The following is a 23,660-nucleotide window of genomic DNA, read 5'->3' on the forward strand; positions in this document are numbered from 1 at the left end:
GATTTGTGAGATTGAAATGTTTTTTTTTTTTGTAATACAATAATAATTATAACTTTTACAGTTTCCTCAATTTTCACAATGTAAGGATAAATCAGCCAAATGGATTCAGACTCCAATGAGGACTGATACTTAGATATATTCGTATCAGATTAAAAACTCTAAAAAAAAATACAATAAAAGACTTGATTCTTATCTTGTTGTCATGGTGATACAGACATGAAAAAGTCCTAAGCCTAAGCGCAGACCACTGACTTTTAGTTGGCCGATAGTTGTGTCGGACTGTTTCTCAGTATGGAGATGTATGAAAGTGCGCACATTACACCGATTTGTTATCGGTCAACTAAAAGTTGGTGGTCTGCGCCTAGGCTAATATCTAACTACTTATAGTTCTTAGTATAGTCTATTGTATTTTCACTTTTCGTGTACCTAATCACATGGTCAATGCATCGACGTTTTTATAAATGTCTCGTCCCTATTTTATCACGCGTATTTATCATTTTCTCGATGATAAAGTGGCGCTGGACGATTGGACCATCCATCAAAACACCTTTACGATATCGGACGCGGGTCCTAACGACCCCAAACGCCCTAATACATTCACTCTAATCAACAGGGAAAGGGTTAAAATATGCGAACACACTTAATGAGACCGCAAGTAGAAACCGAAGCAAATAAATAATGTTATCTGATGCTCAATTTTCATTATTTTCAATTCCACTGGACTGGATTTTGTTTCAATTCGGTCTGAAAGTTAGGTGTTAATTTCTCAAATCAAATAAGACTTTTTCGTTAAACTTTTTATTTTTATATAGGATCTCAATACATTTTTGAAAAGTAAAACACTACAGTCACGCCTTTTAATTGAGTTTAAGTTCTCAGAAAGGGCGTTTTCACCTTTTTTAACTGAGGTAGGTTTTGGCAAGCACAAGATGTTTGTAGGTATACTTTTTCATTACGTATAAAATACAAAACTTTACATTTGCAAATGAAGTTGCCTAGAAATAAACTAAAACTATAGTGCCTATAAGTCATCTTAAACCACTGCATAGTCTGTATCTTGTAACAAAATAAAATAATGCAACAGAGTTCTTTCTCAAACGTATTTTCATCGAAGAAAATCCGAGACAAAATGTAAACCGATTCCTATTTTGTGCCGATACTGCATTGTTCGCAATAAATGCAATAAGAACGAAAATATATCGAGCAGCCCTCATGAACTGAATAAGTTTATTACTGGGGTAAAAATAAACCTACACAATGCATGATATAAGAAGTAAGTTGTATTCATGGATGATACTCGAACTTATCCAAACTTTATTAAAAAGAACGAAAGTACCGGCGAACTTCGTACCGCCAGTTTTTCACTTTGTTTTCTTTTTTCGGGCTAATAACACTCACAAGTAATGTGGCTTTCTATTGGTGAAAGAATTTTCAAAATCAGTTCAGTTAATCCAGCGATAAACGATAACCCCTCTACAACCTCACAAACTTACAAACATGATTTTCACGTTCGAACCGTCGTTTTTTAAATAATTAACACATAATTTACCTTATCAAGTCAGTTTGCAAGTCAATACAAACCACCGGATCGGTCCACGCTAGAGCGACGTGCGAACCTCATTACCGGGACGGACTCGCTCGTAAATTGTCCGCTACACCTATTGCCGTTTTACGACAGACGCGTCCAGCCTGGTGTCGGGACGTGCTTCCTAATAAAGGCTTTACAAGAGCTGTTTTTTAAAAGCGCAAACAGATAGTAAAAGACAAGTTGAAAAAAATATTTAAAGAGAAAATAGGTTCAAACAACTGATTATGGGTGGATTCGACCAAACAAGAGTAAATATTAATCTCAGAATAAATCGTCAGTTTTGACATATTTCCCATACTGAAACTGTCAAGTCCAGTTATACCAGGAGTTATTCTCGGATAAAAGTTTGGCTCAATCGGGATCTAGATAAATCAAATTATTAGTACACAGCTAAACCTCTTCTTACTTTAAGTCGTTCGTTCAGCGTTCAACTTCAAGAAGTCATTCGTAACTGTGGAGAGCGTATTTCTGACACTCAACTCCTCTGTGGCCTTAACTTGAATAATAAACAGTAAATAAGCTTCGAATAAAATTAACTTCGCAAGTTCAGTGACACTCCTGATGAATAATTTGTGGGGAATTTCCTCAGTTGAGACAGTTGAGGTCTTGGAAATTAGAATAGTTTTTTATTTGCTTAGGAAATTGGTAAAGAAGTTAGAGTAAAGTTTGTTTCAGTTAAGATTCTAGCTCAGATACAATTGGACTTGTTACTTTGGAAGCGTGGGTATTAGGTTAAGAACTAGTGAACGCCAGACCTACGTCATTTTATAAAAGCTGAAAGTTTGTCAGCGTATGCTCCCAATATAGGTTAGAATGTTGGTGTATCATGAAGTTTGGGGCTCTCTTCTCATCGTGGCTTTGGCAGCTACCGTCAAAAACTTTTCTGGTAAGGTGTTGGAACTGTCAAAACTATCTGGCTGATGAGGAAACTACAAATTATTGCCCAAATACATATTATGTATAGTATACATAAAAACAGCTTTTATTAGTATTTCGAACTAGGTAAAACGTAATCAAGTTGCTCATCGTGATCTTCCAAATGTGATCGTTTCGAGTAACACTTACGAGTACTCATTATAGCAAGACATTGTTGCAAAAGATATCTCCTGGAAATTCATCACCATACAGTTTATGTTTATGGGTTGATTTGCATTGTACTTTTGCAGATTCGACCGCCTTGCCGCGGAGCACCACTGCCTAAGGATCAAGCTACTCGGCGACTGCTACTACTGCGTATCTGGACTCCCGGAGGCCCGCGATGACCATGCCAAGTGCTGCGTCGAGATGGGACTGGACATGATTGATGCCATTGCGTGAGTGCTCTTTACATTCTTTATTATTTTCTTTGTCACCACTGCAGGGACTATCATCAGATTTGTCTTGTCTCCATTATAGGAACAAGACCCTTTTTTTATATGCATGTGGTCTAAAACTCAACACTGATAGTGTTGGTTTTGAACACCGGTTTAATTTTGTTTTGTCATTTTCTCTGCCTCTTTGTACTTACACAATGATACACAATTCTACTGTAATCTGTCTATTTGCTATTATTAAATACTCACTACAAAATTAAATAATAATACACGGCGAATATTTAACCTTATTATAATAGCTACTGACCTTTAAGCAGGTAAAGCGCTTAGAAACCGCAGTCAAATGATAGATTACCAACTTTGTCGTCCATACAGAACTTTGCAGAAAGCTTCTGAGTAAATGTAGTTGGCGCTGTTAGCACTTGGTTGCAGAGCATGAGCCACTTGTCGACGGTGTGAATCCGGCTTTACGTTTTGAAGTCTCGAAGTTTCGAAAGCTCGACCACTAAACTTTTGGTATACATACAGAGCTTAACTCTAGCACTTGATAGCATGACCAATCGGCATTATAATAAGAAGAATCACTTCAGTGACTTGAACTTTGTTTTCTGTAGCCTCGTTTTAGAGATTGAGATTTGGTTTTACCCCTCAGCCAATTTTAATTGTCTAGTTGTTCCTTCGTACTAAAGTATGATATTATTATATTATTTTATATTATGGTATTGTATTTGATATGATCAATATTGAGATCCTGCAGAAAAGACCGGGAGTAGAGGTTCTTATTGATTTGGCCTTAAAAACCTCTTTGGGTCGCTACGCCATTTTAGTTACTTAATTACATTATGTATTCTTGATTTTATCCCTTAATAATTGTACTTTCTCATTCGTGATACAATTTACTTTTTCACTTGTAGCCTCGTCCGCGAGGTAATGGCCGTTAACGTGAACATGCGCGTGGGCATCCACACCGGCCGCGTGCACTGCGTGGTCCTCGGCCTGCGCAAGTGGCAGTTCGATGTATGGTCCAATGACGTCACCCTCGCCAACTACATGGAGAGTGGAGGCGTTGCTGGGTAAGTATTTGAAATGAATTGGAGCTGATAAGTTTTCTACTATAAATATGGTATGAACGTACTGCAAGGTGTAATTTTGACAAAATGTAGATCTTGGCTATGCAGGAGGAGCACTGATTCTAAAACTATGCAATTATTATAGCTTTAGTACACCTATGAAGTGACGATTTAAAGAAGATAGCTGACAGGGGCTGGATGAAAAAATTGGGCGATCATACTCTGTGTTTCTGTCTCTCTCATTGTCCTCGGAGAAAGCTTACGTCGAGCAGTGCCATAGCCTGCAATAATGATGATTTAAAGTTACTTACACCCGTATTCACAAACGACGCTTCTGTGAAGCAGCAACCCTATGCGAAGTCGGACGCACAACGTTGAATAGAGTTCTGTGATTGGTTCGTGTGTGTCACTCCGCTACTTAAGTATTGTCTGAATAGGTTTTTGGGACCCTGTGTGTCTACGCGCACTATGAGACCACATAGCAATGTTTGTGAATACGGGTGTTAATGTTGACATCAGTGTCTTTTCTCAAATACGGTTATGTGACCACATTTTGACCTGTCTCAATGCTTGACAGACGCGTCCACATCACGAAGGAAACCCTGGCATGCCTCGGCGACGACTACAAGGTGGAACCCGGCAATGGTGGCCAACGCAACGCATACCTGAAGGACCATAACATTGAGACCTACCTGATTGTACCTGATAATACCAGCCGTGTCGTAAGTCTTAAAATATTTAAGTATTGTGGTCTCTCTTCCATTTGTAGACGAATATTTATTTTTTCTTCCGTGAAACTGTACATTAGTGTACATTGCATTAGCGTCATCTTTGAGAAACATTTAATATCCAGATAATTTATTTCCATTTTGATAACACAGATAGTTTGATTTTACTTAAAGGAGAAAATTTTCATAAGTATCACCTCACATTAGGTCACTGTTTTATACTTTCATAGTTTTTAAAGTCATACTAGAACACACATTCCCAAAAATCGTTATTCGATCTAATACGATTTGTGCAGATTCCTACGTGAATTTGCAATTTAATACCTTGTTATCACCCAGTCCACTGTAATATCGTCAGTTTACGGCTTGAATACTGTTATTGCTTTACTCAATCCCAGCCAGTATAATCTGAGCAGATTTAGCCAGTTGAGCTAATGCATTTAAGTAGACAGCTTCGGTCGCCTAACGAAGCTGGCAGCTAACCCTGAGATGTATCAAATTATTCGAAATTACTTACCGGGACACTAAAGGCTGATTTACACGTTTTAAGTGATCAAATTGCATCGTAACTAAATTTTAACTTAATTCCAAACGTCAAGCTCTTGTTTACTATGAAACTGCTTATCAAAACGTGTCAAGTGACAAGCCCCGCCCATCAACTTGACAGAAAAATTAAGTAAAAATGTACATTTACCCACTTATCTACTTAATACGTGTAAATCAGCCATAATGGAATAACCTCTGAGTCAGAGATAGTATTAATTTTAGAACGCGATGAAAGCGAAGCCTCAATTAAAGCATCTTTGAATTTGAATACGGAATGAAGTTTTGTTAGAGTTGCTTCGACGTAAACGTAAGTGTGTAATCTACTTATTCTAATGTATGCTAGTATAAGTAGGCGAAAGGATACCCCACATAGGTACTACTACTACTAGAAAATTCTTATGTAGGATGGCAAAGAACTACCGTTCAATGCAAACTAGGGATTTGAATCCATCTTTTAGAAGATCTTCGGAGACATAAGTATAGAATGTAGATACATCAATATTAAACAATTACTTACATTTGTTTAGTATAGCGTCAGCTGCTACAACCGTAATCATCAAATGGTGGTCAGCTTTTCAAAATATAGATACCTACCTACCTATGAAGACAATATTTTTTCTTTTTTTTTAATTCACAACGAGGAAGCTCTTGGCTTGTATCTCACCTGATGGTAAGTAACGATCAGGCTGAAGGTGGAAGCAAGCTTCACCCGGAATCCTCAACCACGGAGGAACTGGCTATCTTACCTCTAACTGCCGGAACACAACAAATTACAGATAGCCAACAAAAAAAAAACTACTTTAGCCTCTCCAGCCACCCCGTATAAGCTTATGTATCTATCAGGCTAGCAATAGGGTTAACGGATGCACTACTACTTCAGATGTACCGTCAAACTTAGTTCTTGTTTAGTGTATCCAATATAAACTTATACTTCGGGACACTGAAAGCCCTGGGGCCCTGGAAGATGTCGGTGCTAAACAGCCACAGGCAATTTCAGCAGGACACATTAGTCTAAGATCCCGCTATACAAGGACCTTCACCGAGATGCTTATTTGATGAAACATATTTTATATTCAATTTAACATGTCAATAATTATATTGCTTAAGGGTTGCCTAATAAATTTCAGTCCAGGATATGATTAATTAATCATTAAAAAAAGTTTTATTTTTAAATATTTCATCGGTTTGATTATTAAACAAACTCCATACCAATCGAAAGTATGAAGCCCATAGAATATGCAAACGTTAGGTTGCCTATTCTTTTCCAGTCATAACTCTCGGGTTGCCAGGTATAAACAGGTAAATTGATAGAGCATTTTGCATCGGTCTGATAATTTAATCAAATATAAATGAAAATAAAGATTATTTCATTATGAACACGGTGGTATAGGGTTGCCTGCGAAAAATCAGTCCTGAATGACGGTTGTCGAATTTTGTAAAGTGAAATTAAAACTGAAAGGTGACATTTTTCGAGTAGTTGGCAACATTTGGGAAAGACGAGTTGTATAAGGCGTTTGTGTGTCTTGTCAAGAGGTGTCGCTTGGGTGAAGAAATTTCTCCAGTGTTGCCATGCTTTCGGAGATTTGGTCCAAAAATATCGAAAGTGGAAATAACGACTTCCGGTCAAAAATTTGGATGACGCCTCCTGCAAAAGAGTCGTACAAATGACATTTGATCATTTTCATCTCGATCACCTGGCAACACTGGCAGCTACGGGGAAAAGTATTATTTTTTTTCGACATGGGTGTCTTTAAAGTTAAGGACGGACAGAAGGAGATATGGCAGAAAAAATCCAAAAATGGGGTTTGGTCGGTTATACGACCCAGATTATGGGAAAAATCCGAAAATTCAGAAAATCAAGATAGCGACCGAGTGAGCGGTCATTTTGTAAAAAGTTTCAGATTTCTGATTTTTCAAATGGAAACTCGAGTTGTATAGAGCGATTACGTAGTTTGCTAAGGAGTATCGTTTGGAAAAACAACATTTTCCAGTGTTGCCATACTTTTAAAGATTTGGTCAAAACATGTAAAAAATGGAAATAACGACTTTTGGTCCAAAATTTGGATGACGCCTCCTGCAAATAGGTCAAACTAATGACATTTGACTATTTTTATCTCGATTACCTGGTAACACTGGCAGTTACGGGGCCACAAAATTTTGGGACTTGGGTGGTTTTAAGGAATTGTTTCACGGGATTGGTTTAAGTTAGAAAAAAAGTAAAAATGGGTTTCGGCGCGGAAAATGGTCTAGATTAAGCGAAAAATGCAATAAGTATGGCAACACTGGAAAATGTTGTTTTTCCAAACGATACTCCTTAGCAAACTACGTAATCGCTCTATACAACTCGAGTTTCCCAAATGTTGCCAACTGCCCAAAAAATGCATTTGAAAAATCAGAAATCTGAAACTTTTTACAAAATGGCCGCTCACTCGGTCGCCATCTTGATTTTCTGAATTTTCGGATTTTTCCCATAATTTGGGTCGTATAACCGACCAAACCCCATTTTTGGATTTTTTCTGCCATATTATCTCCTTCTGTCCGTCCTTAACTTTAAAGACACCCATGTCGAAAAAAAAAAATACTTTTCCCCGTAGCTGCCAGTGTTGCCAGGTGATCGAGATGAAAATGATCAAATGTCATTTGTACGACCCTTTTGCAGGAGGAGTCATCCAAATTTTTGACCGGAAGTCGTTATTTCCACTTTCGACATTTTTGGACCAAATCTCCGAAAGCATGGCAACACTGGAGAAATTTCTTCACCCAAGCGACACCTCTTGACAAGACACACAAACGCCTCATACAACTCGTCTTTCCCAAATGTTGCCAACTACTCGAAAAATGTCACCTTTCAGTTTTAATTTCACTTTACAAAATTCGACAACCGTCATTCAGGACTGATTTTTCGCAGGCAACCCTATACCACCGTGTTCATAATGAAATAATCTTTATTTTCATTTATATTTGATTAAATTATCAGACCGATGCAAAATGCTCTATCAATTTACCTGTTTATACCTGGCAACCCGAGAGTTATGACTGGAAAAGAATAGGCAACCTAACGTTTGCATATTCTATGGGCTTCATACTTTCGATTGGTATGGAGTTTGTTTAATAATCAAACCGATGAAATATTTAAAAATAAAACTTTTTTTAATGATTAATTAATCATATCCTGGACTGAAATTTATTAGGCAACCCTTAAGCAATATAATTATTGACATGTTAAATTGAATATAAAATATGTTTCATCAAATAAGCATCTCGGTGAAGGTCGTTGTATAGCGGGATCTTATACTACATGCAAATGAGGCGAAGTTGTTGACAGAGCGAATCCAAGATTGAGCTCAGTAGAGCGTGTATTGAAGGAGGATTTACACAGCAACGGACGGATGTGGACTGCTATTGATTAAGCAATTAAACATTTTATACCCATAAGACTTTGACATTACGATAGGATCGTATGTAGGGTTTTAATTAGTAAGGTATCAGTAATTTTCTGATTCGAGGCATGGATTCAAAAATCCCGTTCGATACATAGCCATGGGGACTTTGTGTATTTTTATTTTTACGTATTGTGATTCATATTTTCAATCAGCGAGCTTTCAGTCACAGGCATTGTGGAATGAAACGAATTGAATCGGTCAACTTGTTTTCAAATTAAATGCAAGTGTATTAAAGTGGTTTTTTGTTTGAAACAGGACAAGAAACCGCAGCACAGCTTCTCAATCAACGGAAATGTCTCCAAGGAGATGCGGGTAATGGGACATGGCTCACAGCATGGCAAGAACTCATCTAAGTAAGTGTCTAGTTTATTATACCAAGCATTTTATTTCAGGAGTACCTATACATTCAAATAATTATGGTAAATTAACATCAAACACACGTTGTTTAACGTAACAGTGGTCGTCAAAGTCGGCGGTTGGTTTTTAACCGCTTTCTTTGGACAATTTCACACTCTTTTTAATACATACCTACATAATTACACATGTAACACCTAGACCCGTCACAGAAATTAAAGTTCATCATTTCAATAATCTACCCGATCGAGAATCGAACCCGGGCCTCTTGGCATAATAGTCCGTTCTGAACCACTAAACCAAACGGCATTTGTCGGCCGTTTTTACAAAAAAGTAATTAAAAACCTTTTCGCACTCGTTTTAATGTAAACGTAAAACAAACAATAGCAACATCAGATAAAAGTCAGTCAGGTTTGAACATGTACATGAAGACGCAACTTTGAAATTAGGAAATTAGCAAACACGCGGGCTATTAAGAGCCATTTTACATTTTCATGCGAATTTCTAAGATTTTGGAAGCATGAATTACTATCTTAAGCAACACCCAGATATTATTGAATAACTGCGAAAGATAGGTCAATCCTTAGTGTTGACCATTAATGAAACGGATTTACTAAAACTCTTTTGCTTAATTCTCAGTGCCCCATCTCCCACAACCATTTTACGGAAAAATTGCCGCAGACTCAATTTCAAAGTCCTGTATCTATTATTTATGCTCATATAATAAGCTTAAAAATATATAGTAATCATCGGACATATATTCTTGTTGTCCATTAATGAAATGGATTCTTGAATTTCACTACCATTATTGAGTAAAATTTAAAAATAATTTGGCAAATTTGAAGATTAACGTCACATTTTGATCGTGGTTTTTGGTTTAAAAACACAGCAATAACTGCAATAAAAGTATCCCAAAATAAAGAATATGCATTGTAGAATAGATTTCTACAGTTATTGTTTAAATATTAGTAACCACTTTGTCAAAATATTGATGTGAATATCAGTATAAATTACAATACGCAAGCCGACATCGATTAGTATGGCGCGAGCGCCCGTCAAGGCAGGACCTGTGTCACTTTTCCCGCCATGACGTTTACGTGCGTTCGTGTCGTGAAACGGTGATTTATACGGCGACCAAATACATTTGATACTATGCCGAGAGGTCCCTGTTTCAAGTCGGCCGTTTGGTGTAGTGGTTCGAAACGGACTAATATGCCGAGAGGTTCCGGGTTCGATTCCCGGCCGAGCAGAAACTGAAAGGATGAATTTTTTTGACGGGTCTGGGTGTAACTATGTGTATTATGTATGTATTTATTTTTCAATAAATAAATTATAAAAAAAGTATGTAAGTGGTATACTTATCTGTTACGGTTAATGTGATAAATTGAAAATTATGAATAATCGCTGGTTATTATGAATAATTACCGACAGGCGAGGTAAAAGTGATAAATTAATCACATTTATCAGTGATTATTTTATCATGTAATCTTAATACTAACAAATATCATAAAAGAGAACACCGGCTCGTGTACAGCGCTCATGTACAGCCTCACATTTTGAACATTTTGATATCATTTATTAATATAATTTGGCATAGTGAGTTTGGACTGTTTTTTGCGTAACGTTACTTTCCCATAATGCCTATAAAACATTGTTTTGATTTAAAGTGAAAAATAAGTTAAGGAGCGGCTAAGCCGCCTATTTAGATTTATACACACATATATGATTTAATCACATTTACCAAATCATAAGGTAATTATTCATAATAACCGGCGATTATTCATAATTTTCACATTTATCATATTTACCGTAACATTTATATTTTATGCATAATTAATTTATTAACTTCTAAAATATATTTTATATCCTATTAATACACTGGTCATCATAAAAATCGACCCACCCGCGACAACCACTTTCAAACGTATGCATCCCCACTTCCCACCAATATTACTATACTATATTACTATTTAAAAGCCTAGTTCTAAACTTCATTTCATTAAAGGAAAGGATTTAACCCCAAAAATGTGTCTGTAGAAGAATCCAGAGTCACTTCTTCAAAAAATAGGTAGTTACGCTTGAGCCAACTTTTTTATGGCTATAAAACTGTTAAGTTAGGATTAATCGCTATCCATCTGCTAAAGAGGACACGTGAGATCATTATTTGGTTTTATAACCATAAAAATTGGTCTAATTGATCCCAGAGGTGAGCCCAAAGTGAGGTCTTTTTTCAAGTTTTTCAAGTCACATTTATTGTATATGTTATTCGTTTATTAGGAAATTAAATGTGTTTTTCTTTAAGGATATTTATTGGGCTTTCAAATAACACCAATATTGTTGGGGAACCATGATTGTGTCAGTAGAAACGAGTTTTCCTGTAAAACGTAGGTGGGCCGATTTTTGTGATGACCAGTGTAGATGAAGTGCTTCTTATTTTAATAAAATTATTACCTGACTAGGTTAAAAGGGTGTAGAATGTTATTTTGGAGATAACTTGCTTCCATAGAGAGAGATGCTAAGTAATGCGCTGAGTTCGAAACTCAGTGTCGCATTAGAAATTCACGCACACAAAGAAATCAAAATATGTGCTCATTATCCACTCTGGTATTAGTATTTAACGTTCGAATAATCTTTAGTACTATGCAAGCAATGTAAACTGTTTACATTATGACGTCGCTGCTGTCATCATTGCTTTCACAAGCAATATGTTCTGTTTTTGGGCATATTGTTGCGACACCGGCTCAAGGCTCAAGGGGGCGGCTCTTGTCACATCTCCCTTTAGTTTCTGTGATCTGTGCTTGCTTCGAAATTGATGTCAATTAAATATTCCTTAGAGCTTTTGATTTAAATTATTTTTTTATTTTGACACGTGTTTGAAAAATCAAGGTCAGATTGCAAGAAAACGTAACATTGCAACTCGATTGTAAAGTCTGTATTCGTTCCTAGGATTCCCCTCATACCATCAAATTAAAGATAATTCAAGAGAGTGCAGTTTCCCATCTCATGCTTAGGGGCCACGGTTTAAAATAGCGTGGTTGCATAGAGCCTACAACGGGCAACCACGTGCGCTGCTCATACTAATTTTCGATACAAAAGCAAGTGTTGGCGCCCTCACGAGTTTTAGCGGAGTGCCATATGGTAGCGGGAGTAGACTTAAGGGAAATCTATGCTTCTCCGACGGCCAGTTGTATGTAGCATGCTCCAGAGTATGCGCACAATTCTGGTCAACGCTAGGGTCGTAGTGTCGCTGTCGCTGGCGACAGGGTCTTCTTGTTCAGGGTTCATGGCGTAGGTCTCAGGCAAAATGAAATCCACTCGCAGAAATTAATAAACTCAGTGTATTCACGAGAATAATTACACAAGGCACTAGAGTCGTATCGGAACTGAGTGAACCAACGGTTTTGCGATAGGAACGTCCGACCCGAGTGATAGTTGAACACAGACTGCCTAGTACTGCTGTGCTGTACTGTAAAGTTTCATCAAAATATGTTCAGTAGTTTTTGCGTGAAAGAGTAACAAACATCCAGACATCCATTCAAACTTTCGTATTTATAATATTAGTAAGAAGTAAGATAGTTAGATGAAATATTTTAGGTTTTGAATTATTATTATTATTTATTTATTTATTTCTTAGCTCTGTCTGATAATGGATCTGGAGGAGTTGCAATGGCCACCTCCATTGCAACTCCGTAACAAAACAATAGAACCCCATGGAGTTTGGGCTGGTGTGATTCGCCTTGACGAATACTTCGTCCCTAAATGATATCCAGGGTCCGATGATAGAGCTGTAAGAGGGCATTTTTTTTTCACTATGTGACTGTCTTTATTTTGTACTTAATATATATTTTACATATTATACCTATTCGTGTTTCATTATTATTAATCGAAATATAAAAATTTTTGAAAGATTACATAAACTCTATTAAAATTTTAAATTAATTTATCAAGTTTTAATACCTTATTCTACCTTAATATTAATAACTTATATCAAGTCTTAATACGGTCACGGCTCAAGATTTTTTTGTCCATTTCGGCGTTCTTTTTACTCTTTTTACGTTGCGTTGACAGTTTGTACCTAAATTCGCGCGGAACTTTTTTGTGAAATGGCTCTTAAGCTTGTTAAACTTTCACAACTCCTAATTGAAGTTGTAAAAATTTGCCTTTAATCGAGCATGGGAAGCGAGCAGAATAATGTTCAGGTCAGATCGAGTCAAGTTTACAACTTTGAGATTTCAATTAAGCACCGGGACTCACGCCACGCCGCGGGCTTTGGGGGAAGTTATTTGCGTGTCGTGTTCAACAAGGGAACACTAAAGTAAAATTCACACGGTGAATTGTCTTACCTTTTATCGTAACAGTCGCTAGTTGTCATTAAAATGAAAAACTTTACCCTCAACAAATTAAAATGCTACCTACCATGTTTTGCAGAAAATTTCAGATATTCAAGTTGATACTACAAGTCCTGAACAGGATACGTTCAGGACGGGCGGGATACTAAAACATGTCAGTTTAATTATAATTCCCCGCAGGCTTCATAAGAACCGCTTCGTCGAGAAAACGGTTTTGCAAAAAATTTTAGGGTACTTTAATATTTTTAATAATAATCATAGTTGTTGACTTCACCTTGGTTATTTTCCGACGGTATTCTTCAATCTAAATTCTTGTTTTCCTTAACAGCATGGGGTAAAAAGTTAAAAATGTGGAGTTAAAGTGTTTGCATTTTGTACTTGCCTTTACGAGGATGTTAACTTTAATAAAGTTGATTTTTGTAGTCGGATGATCACTATATTTTAATACATTGCGCCCAAGTAATCTACTAGAGACTAGACAGTTTGTCCTTTATTTAGAATCCTTGCTTTGATACTTTGAGCCTGAATGCCTCCAACGTTTTGAATTTTTCATCTTTGTTGTTGTTTGATACATAATTTGATGTTCAAGCTACCTATAAGTTACTAAGAATGGAAAAAATACAGGATTGCAGTAAATAGGGGACAACTTCACTAACGCAGACAAAATATTTCAGAAAGTCTATTGTTCATAGAACTTGTAACGATTATGTTACTACCTACTATTTACTGTGCGTGTGAAGTGATCTTTACTTTGATTCGAACTTTGGGAGTTAGATTCCACAGTTAAAACTTGTCTGGAGTAATGTGACGTATTGGAATTTGATTTGATTGGGTTCAGTGAACTCGATTTACGATAAATACATGTTTCATTACTGATATTGTCGGTATTTTTGCACAACCGCCACTTAGTTTATCGTAAAAACAGACTTTATAGTATGGACAATGTGACGGTACTTCGAGATTAACTCTGTGGTATCTGATGTAGTACTCGTACCTACTCGTATTAAAAGGTGCCATTTTGCAATGAAAATGGGTCTTATGAACACAAGTGTCGACAGCAGTCGACTACTTTTTACATTGCTGAGACAGCCCATCCCATTACGCATCCTACATTTTGATGCTACTTATACAGATATCAAATTTACTGATAGCCAAAGCACAAGATTCGTTGCGGTGCCGGAACTGTGTCGCTGAGTCGTCCTACATAGAAATATCTGTGGCGGGCACACACACGTGATACGCGAAATGTTTGCGGTGCGGCGCCGCAACGCATGTTGTGTTTCGGCTCTGAGGGCTGAGTGGCACATTAAATGCCCTCACTAGAGAGTGCATTAAAAAAAATATGAAAATCTTAGTTCTTGAAAGTTTCTACTAGGGGTGCTGTACAATCCGTCACACATTTAATGTCATTTTTTTACGATTCACTAGTGAGGACGTTTGATGCAAACTCACACTAAGCCCTCTGACCGTGTTTTCCCTAGCAGGATCGGGGTGGACTCAGCCAGCGAGAACAAGAAGCCAGAGGATGAAGTGAACGAGTACCTGATGAAGGCCATCGATGCTCGCTCCATCGACCGCCTGCGCGCCGAGCACTGTCGACCGTTCACGCTCACCTTCAGAGACCGCAAGTTGGAGGGAAAGGTTAGTAACTTCTTCTCTGTTACACACTTTGCAGACTGGTCATCATCTTCATGAATTGTGGTAATGAGGTCATGGTCAATTGGTCATGGGCGGATGTTGCTCGCCTTACGATCTTTCCCTGTTGGCGGTCAACTCTGTGCATGCGTGCAAGAAACTGACCCTAATCAAAGATGTTTAGAAAGATGACCCTAACAAAAGTATTAAAATAAAATAAATAAAAATGTAAGAATATTGTTTTTTCTAAGCACACAAATAAGTAAACATTAGTTAGCTCGCCAAATACATTCGCATTGGTGCGGTTATTAAAATACTTTCTACTTTCATCCGCAAGCGAAAAAACCTCAGCTAGTTTAATCAAATATTTTTCTATTACAACATAGTCTGAACAACTAACTTTACCCCGTTGTGTACGAGTATCTAATTCGTGAGTATACACTTCAATTTTGGATTACATTGCTAAACAAGCTGCCCATCAGCAGTAACCCAATTTTCCTTTATACACGACAGTTACGAGCGCCGACGAATTTAAATCCAGGCTTTTAGGCCAGTATGTAAAGGCTAGATACCATCTAAATTCACTATGTACTTGCAATGTCATAGATTCTGTTCAGTGATTGGTTGGATATTCAACCAATCAACAGCCCCGTCTATGCTAAAGTTAACTCGAGAGTTTACTTGGCGTTGTTTTCTAATAATTTACTTACTTCTTTGATCTGTAGAACTAACATATTAAATAGTATTTAAAACACTATCTGAGTTTCGGACTGTTTTGAATACGACGTTGAAACACAAGAAAAAAGCAATTACATTTTCCCATAAATGTTTGAGTCGATCTCAAGTGATGCTCTGGCATCTATGTGGCTGTATATTTTCATTTTCCTCTGTGGTTGAGGATTGCGGTTGGAGCTCGATTCCACCTTCAGCCTTTCCTTCAAGACTAAGTGAGCTTCCTCGCTGTGGATAAAAAAAAATGATTGACGATAATCTTCTATGATGATCATTTATCAGAGAAGCCATTCAAAACACGTCCAAAAAGCGTATTCCTATTAACGCCCGGTAATAAAGTTTCCCGTCTGATCAAGCGGCGGGGGCTAATTCCGTAACGTCCACGACTAAACATCATTAGTGTTCGTATAAACCGTCAGAGTTCTCGTCAACACGTAACTCGATTGCCCCCGACGCGTATCGTCCGAGCGCGAGCGTCCGGACAACCGATGCGGTCGTTTAACTACCTCTGATATTGACCGTGTTAGAAATTTCCGGTGCGGTTGTTTCAAATATGCAATGGGGAATCGGACAACGATTTAGATAAGATTATAGGCCAAAACATTATTTTTCAAACATTTTTTAGAAAAACAGTCAGCGTCAAACAATTCGTGACAACCGAGTTACAATTGGAATCACGTTGTGTTGTCAACTTTTTGGCAACTTCCGGTGTCACGAACTATTTGACGCTGACTGTACTGTACCACAAAGAGGTTTATAAGTCAACTGCCTTGATAATTTTTCAATGCAATTTCAATAAAAAGATGTATGACTCGAAAGTACTGGTTTGTATTATCCTTATCTTTAGGGTGTTATTTTTCTTGATATTAAAGGTCAAAGTAAAACACTTTTGTTGTCTCAGCAAAAGATGTTGAACGTTTTCAATCTACCGTAGCTACACAGCTTTGAAACACTTCGGATGTTTGCCAACTGCATATAAGCAACATACGGTTTAATTAAATTCTACATCCACGTTTGAGTAACGAAAAACGAACCGAAAAAATCATGTCCAAAACACTTGAACCAACAATACTAAGGCTGGGTTGCACCATCTTATTTCAACTTTAACAAACGTCAAAAATCTATCAAACTCCATACAAAAAACACAGGTTATCGTTAAAGTTAGTAGAATCAAGTATGTCAATTAATATTAAACTAAGGAGATACGTTTCAATTAGCCTCAGCTTAATAATTCAGCATGCAATATGCACGCCACATATAATCGCAGGTAATTGGACGTACCGAGTCCAGACCAGAATCCAATTTTAGCCCTAATCCCCGCCAACTTAATGTTCCGGCTGACTTGCGGTGCTCACTATCGCCTAGCGCACGGTTTCTCAAACTTTCTCATCACGGTCGCTCCGAACCCCTGTTAAAGTTTCCAGAGAACAGCGAACCCCTTAACTAGCTATTTAAGTCGTCGGTATTCGGTATTCGATTTGGTATTACTTAATTTCATTAAATTGTGTCAAATAAAGTGCCAAAGAAATGTCTTTTTAATACTTATGTGATAGGTGTGCCTGTTTCTTGTCGCAAATGGAATCAATTTTACCAGTAATTTTGGACAACATTTCAACCTTAAAATTCTGCCAATAATACGTAAATCTTGTCGCGAACCCCCTAGCGTCGAATGCCGAACCCCTAGGGGTTCGCGTACTCCACTTTGAGAAACCCTGGCCTGTCGCATTACGCCCGTTATTCGTTTGATTGCAGTAATGCAATCATAACAGTTAGGTGTCTTATTTTAACAAGAGACTGATCCTTTTCGCAGTAAATAAATCTTCTGCTGATTCTACAGATAAAACTACTTCCTAAAAATGGCCAAGAAAGAATTTGAGTCGAGCATATAAAACGTAATTTGTTGAACATGTACAGGTTGTCCCAAAATTAGCAAATCCCACTGACACCGGGGGTAAATGGGCCTAACGACGCATCGAACAGTCTAATGAGACCCTATATAAAACGTAATTCTTTGACAGTTAAATAATAGTGAGTCTTAAATAAAGTTAATAAGACACATTAAGTACCCGTAACATTAGTAGCCTAAAACTAATTATTATTGTTTTCGTTCTTCTTTCTGAGTTGTTTTCTTAATGCCTAATTACCGATATTAGCACTACCCAAGTCCTAAAAGTTTTTTGCCCTAAGCTATGAGAAATAGCGTGGGCAATCATTTGTTTGTACGATTATTTTGTCTAGTGTTACTGAAATCAATCGGCCAATTAGACAATTAATCGTCAGTGAAATTGTCTTTTCATTTATTCTACGTTTCAGCAATCATTTGAGTTAAAGTGCCGTAAGACTTAATTTCAACTTCACTGAATTAATTCGGTCTTTTAATTTTAAAAGACCTGTTAGTGAAGCAAGTAGATAGGTATCAACTGACAGCTTCTTTTAATAATAATTCAAAAGTTATAATCGACAATTTTTCAAACTTTCAAAGCCCTGATAAAATGAAAATCTAATTTACGAAAAAAATGGCGGTCACTGAGTTCTGCTTAAAGTCAAGCTCAAGGTATTAAAAAGGTTATATTGACATCATTCAAAATAATGTAGCTATCTTAAAGAAACAGGACGATTCTACATCTTTGCATGACAATATTAATATCGGGCTGCCTTTATCGATATGCCAATACTATTTGTTGAGCAGCGTCATTATTTTTAATGGCTATGTCAAGTCTAGAACTTGATTAATTGGTTTTATTTCTCTTTCTTCATTATAGTTTTTTTTTTATAGGGTTCAAAAGAGGTGAATCTAAGCTCTATTCTCTGTTATTTATTTGTTAGATTGTGCATTTAAACCTATCATTAATAAAATTACGTGAATGAAATTAAATGGACTATCGGTGATGTTGGTTTAAGTGACCCATGAAAAATCAAATTACCCGTGTTTTGAATAAAGTTTATGTTTCATTTTATGAAATGAAATAGCGTAACAGATAGATCTACCTGCCTACAGAAAATTGGCTCATCATTATTAAGTAGATTAAAATGATAAAGTTCTTGAAATATAGGTATTCAGAATCACAAAACATTGAGTAAACACTCAACACGTTTACAACATTAATAGTTCGGGCAATATTAATTTTGTTTGTTGTTTCTCTTTTTCAGTACACCATCGAAAGAGACAGAATGCTGAAGGTGTACTTCATCTGCACTCTGATGATTTTCGTTGCCGTGTCCTTGGTTCAGATGCTCTCCTTCAACATGTAAGTTGGACGAATATGTTGCTCAATACAATTCCTTATTTTCTCCACATGCGGTTTTGTAGGGTGGAGTCGCGGTACATCCATCGTGCGGAGTATTCGTCGCACTTGTTTAATTTTTCCTGGATTTCAGACTTATAAAATAATACGAAGTATATTATTATTATGCCATGCTATAAGCATAAGCCAATAATATAATAGATCATCACATGAAAAAAAAATCATACTTGAAGTCATTACAGTGAAAGTCAATGCAGCTCGACATTTTTGATGTTCAAAATTATATGCCACCACTCACTACACTAGGTTATAATATGGAAAAGCGATATAATTATATTTGCTTGCTGTATATTTTTTAGGACTGCTGCTGGATTCATCACGATTGCTGCGTGCGGCCTGATCATCTCGTCTACCTGCTACATCGTATTTTGCATTGACTTTAAGGTAACTGTACATATTTTTATTTACAGTTTTTTGCCCGTTATTCAGACTGGGAAAGAAACTAAGGAACCTATACACACACATCCGTCCGTCAAGTCTAAGCATCAAGCACCAAGGTCTATCGCCCGTATTCACAAACGATGCCTGCTTAAGTGAAGTTGCAAATCGAACGCACAGCATTGAATAGAGCTCCGTGATTGGTTCATGTGTCACCATGTGCATCCACGCGCACTGTGATACCTCATAGTAATGTTTGTGAATACGGGCGTAAGTTTCCTTAAAGCAGTTAATGGTCTGACACAAGTGTTGCACGGATCCTTCTCATTGTTATGAGTTTCTATGTAAAATCCGCGGTTATAGTTACTGTTAACGAACGCCTACAACAGTAAACTGTCTAATATAAATCAATTAACCAAATGCTCCATAATAAATTGTAGCCTGTGGCCTAACTTGGTGAAGGATATTAAAATAATTGATTACTCCAGTGCAAGTTGCATTAAGTAAAAAGTTGGGTTTCATTGCATTTTCAGTTTAGATGCATTGACGAGTTGTTTCTAATTAAAATAATAGTCCAGTCATTTGGTACAAAATAATGGCTTTACCTGGAAAGTTTTCCGGGAGTAATGAAAATTGGTATTTCTATAGATCCTTCGAGACTTTTCCACTGATTAAACATAACAGTATCCCTTCAACAGCACACCACGCCCCGGCTGAAGCGCTGCGCGGTGCGGATCCACAACAACCGCACTCTTGCGCAGGTGCTGTCGTTCATTGTCGTCACCGCTTTCATTGTCCAAATCCAAGTCATCATGGTGAGCAAATTGTTTACTCTTATTAAAACCTTGTAAGTATTGAAATCAAGCTGTAGATCCTGGCAACACAGTAATTGCAGCAGTGGAGACGAAAGTCGGGAATAGTCCCTTTAGTATTTTACTTGATTTTTTTTAAGTACAGATGATTGTCACAGCGTATAGAGACGCTGGCCAGACGGACCAGATTAAATCCTCGATTTGCCTCCTAGTAAATTGGAGAAAGTTATTTTCCTGCAGAATAAAAAGCTTCCCTTAGCAGTTGATGAAGATCGAACTAGCGACCCTCCAATCGGGAATCTGACACTGAAACTAATGGTTTCTTGATTCTTGACAACAATCGTGGCACAGTCTACCTACGCTTAAACGACGGAACTCAAGCACACCGCATCAACTCAGAATCAGACCTCGACAAAATAAAACCATGACTATGTAAACAGTGTACTATCATAGTTTGTACTTTCTTGTTTTATTATTTGCTTTTTTCATTGTTCATTCATTTAACTCGCATTATATCCATTGTTTTAAAAGGAGTAGGATGTTATTTTGTTTTCAAAAATAGATGTTTAATCACTATACATTTCAAATATTCATACATAATAATAAATGCACTCACACAATCACTTATCACACACAAAAACAAATACACATATGAAATCAACATAGTTACATTAAATTACATACATATTGAACTAGTAAAATTTATTTATAGTTCTGGAAATTTACTAAACCATTTGCATCTGCTAACTACAGGTCATAATGGAAATTTCATGTCGCACAACTCAGGTTTCTTATACTATATTGTCGCCAACTTTAACACATTACAGCACAGTCTTATTTCTCTAACCAAACATGGAAACACAACGCAAAAGCATTGATGTTGAGATAGAACAATTAGGTCAAATACCATGTACATACGCAGATTCTCCTGTGTCGGCTAGAACAATTTTAAGCACGGATTGTGTGGATTCTATGTTTATCTTGTCAGTCAACATTAGAAGTGTATTCTGCAATCTCGACAGGTTTTTGATATTCATGAAAGAGTTGGATCTCCCCATTGACGTTGTTGTGTTATCGGAGTGTTGGATAAATTCTAACGTCCCAGTGCCTGTTGTAGACGGATACAACTCCTTTGTTAGTCAACGTACATTCAATCAGAATGATGGTGTCGTAGTATACATCAAAAATAATATAGAAGTCACCTGCTCAGAGATTGCGATTTGCGATGGGAATTGTTTGTTGCTCAATTTTCATAACGAAACATCTGTTATATGTACCTATCGGCCACCATCCTTCAAAAACCCTTCACGTTACATTAACTCATTGAACCATCTATTGGAAACCATCACTACTAGGAACATAATTCTCACAGGTGATGTGAACATCAACATCTTGTCAGAACACCTAAACAGCGCAGCAAGTGATTACTTAAATACCATGGCTTATCATGGTCTTAAACAAGGTATAAATAGGCCAACAAGACTAAATGCATGATTAGACCACTTTATGGTAAAAACATCATTGTTCTGCCAGACATTGGTTTTTGACGAGTTCACGGACCACTCGCCAATTTTACTAAATATTTACAAATCCATTATTAGTGTTAGAAAATCAGTAAATGTATGATTAATTCACATGAATTTATTTCAATTATTACTATTTCTTAATATTTTTTCTAATTTGTTTTTAAATTATAAGTAATTATACTGACTAACGCACGTGCTTCCGACTATGCGATTGGTGGGGAACACCCACTCCACTCGCCCCACTCTAACGGACATGATAAAAGGGCCGGGTAGCACGAGCGTTCGTCAGTGTGCGACGAGAAGTCAAAGTGTAAAGAACTTTGTAAAAGTGTAATAAAGTGTGTGAAACTACAAGGAGTCTCATTCCAGCAAGATCCCTTTCAGTTCAGAAAGCGGGATAACATTGAGATCGTGTTATTATCACACTCAATGTAAGAACATAACGCCCAAAAAGGGAATCATGGACAAACGAAGACGCAAAAGAAAATCGGGCAGCCCTTTGACGAATGAACCTGAATCTTCTGTACGGGATTCACGGTCACAGCAGCGTCACCGCAGCCCAGTAAGCAGCAATGACTCGCCTGATAGCGAGTTCGAGTCTCCTGTGCACAAATCACGTCGCGTTCATCGGCGTGATGACTCCAGAGGGCGTCATCATAGAAAACGACACCGACGCAGACATCGCTCGAAAGGTTCTTCACGGAGAAGTCGCCGCGACAGCACCAGCGAGGTGGACCAGCCGGGCGCCCCGGAACCGAAGGACAACCGCGAACAAGAACCAGGCGCAGCTGCTCCACAGCCTACCACAGTGAGTGCACCTTGTCCTAGTACTTCTGATTCTAACGTTTTAGTTAATGCATTCAAAGACCTGATACAAACTATGAAAACAGATAGCGGTAGTGAAAGATATCCATCACTAAATGTAATTCCAGAATTCGATCCTTCAAAACGAAACCAAACAGTTAATATGTGGATCAGTAAGGTTAACGAATGTGCCCAAATTTATAATTGGACAGAAAGACAAACCATTCATTACGCGTTACCTAAATTAACTGGTTTAGCGCAGAAATGGTATCAAGGCTTGCCTAGTTTATTGTTTTCCTGGTCTGAATGGCAAAATAAATTAAAATTGGCCTTTCCAAGTGACGAGAATTATGCTCAATTGTTGACAGAGATGCTTGCTTGTAAAGCCAGGTTTGGCGAATCATTAGAAGAATATTTTTATGAAAAGATGGTTCTATTAAATCGCTGTAAAATCTCTGGAAAAAATGCAACTGATTGTATACTGTTCGGTATAGATGACAGATCCGTGAGAACTAGCGCTGAAGCAGCTCAATTCACGGAACCAGATAAATTACTTGTTTATCTTAGAAATGTTAGAGTACCTAAAAGAACAGATAAGTCAATCACACCTTTACAACCAAGCAACTCTGAACCAAAACGTCAGAAATTTGTTAAAAATGTTAGTAACTCTAAGCCTACCAAATGCTATAATTGTGGTGTAGAAGGACACCCTTATTATAGATGTGAGCAGCCAATCAAGCGGTGTGATACATGTCACAAAGTTGGTCATTTAACTAACGACTGCCCAAATAAAAGTGGAACACAAAAAAGTAACACGGTTTTACGCATATCTAAAGAGCAAGATAATGATTCTAAATATTTTAAATTAGCCTCGGTAAATGGTCAGAATCTAAACTCTTTTATAGATTTTGGAAGTCAATGTACCATGATACAGGAGTCCATTGCTAAAACCTTAGTTGATTCTTGGTCAGTATCTGATTTGCCCATTTTAAGAGGGTTTGGTGATAGTGTTGTAAATTGTTTGGGGAGATGTGAGGTTGAGATTGAAGTCGATTCAGCTAAAGCCACAGTGGAAGC

The 23,660-nt window shown here is 37.3% G+C and overlaps 1 protein-coding gene across 1 annotated transcript in view; it reads left to right on the top strand.

The window, feature by feature from the left end:
• Positions 1-23,660, top strand: part of LOC135086780 (adenylate cyclase type 6-like) — a 385,929-nt gene that overhangs the window by 348,764 nt on the left and 13,505 nt on the right. The window contains exons 15-22 of the mRNA XM_063981571.1: positions 2,755-2,901; positions 3,816-3,974; positions 4,549-4,693; positions 8,944-9,041; positions 14,873-15,032; positions 18,909-19,006; positions 19,363-19,447; positions 20,140-20,256. Coding sequence (XP_063837641.1) covers positions 2,755-2,901; positions 3,816-3,974; positions 4,549-4,693; positions 8,944-9,041; positions 14,873-15,032; positions 18,909-19,006; positions 19,363-19,447; positions 20,140-20,256 — 1,009 coding nt within the window. The remainder of the gene's footprint in view (positions 1-2,754; positions 2,902-3,815; positions 3,975-4,548; positions 4,694-8,943; positions 9,042-14,872; positions 15,033-18,908; positions 19,007-19,362; positions 19,448-20,139; positions 20,257-23,660) is intronic.

This window comes from Ostrinia nubilalis, chromosome Z (genome assembly GCF_963855985.1).
Source record: "Ostrinia nubilalis chromosome Z, ilOstNubi1.1, whole genome shotgun sequence".
Taxonomy (NCBI): domain Eukaryota; kingdom Metazoa; phylum Arthropoda; class Insecta; order Lepidoptera; family Crambidae; genus Ostrinia; species Ostrinia nubilalis.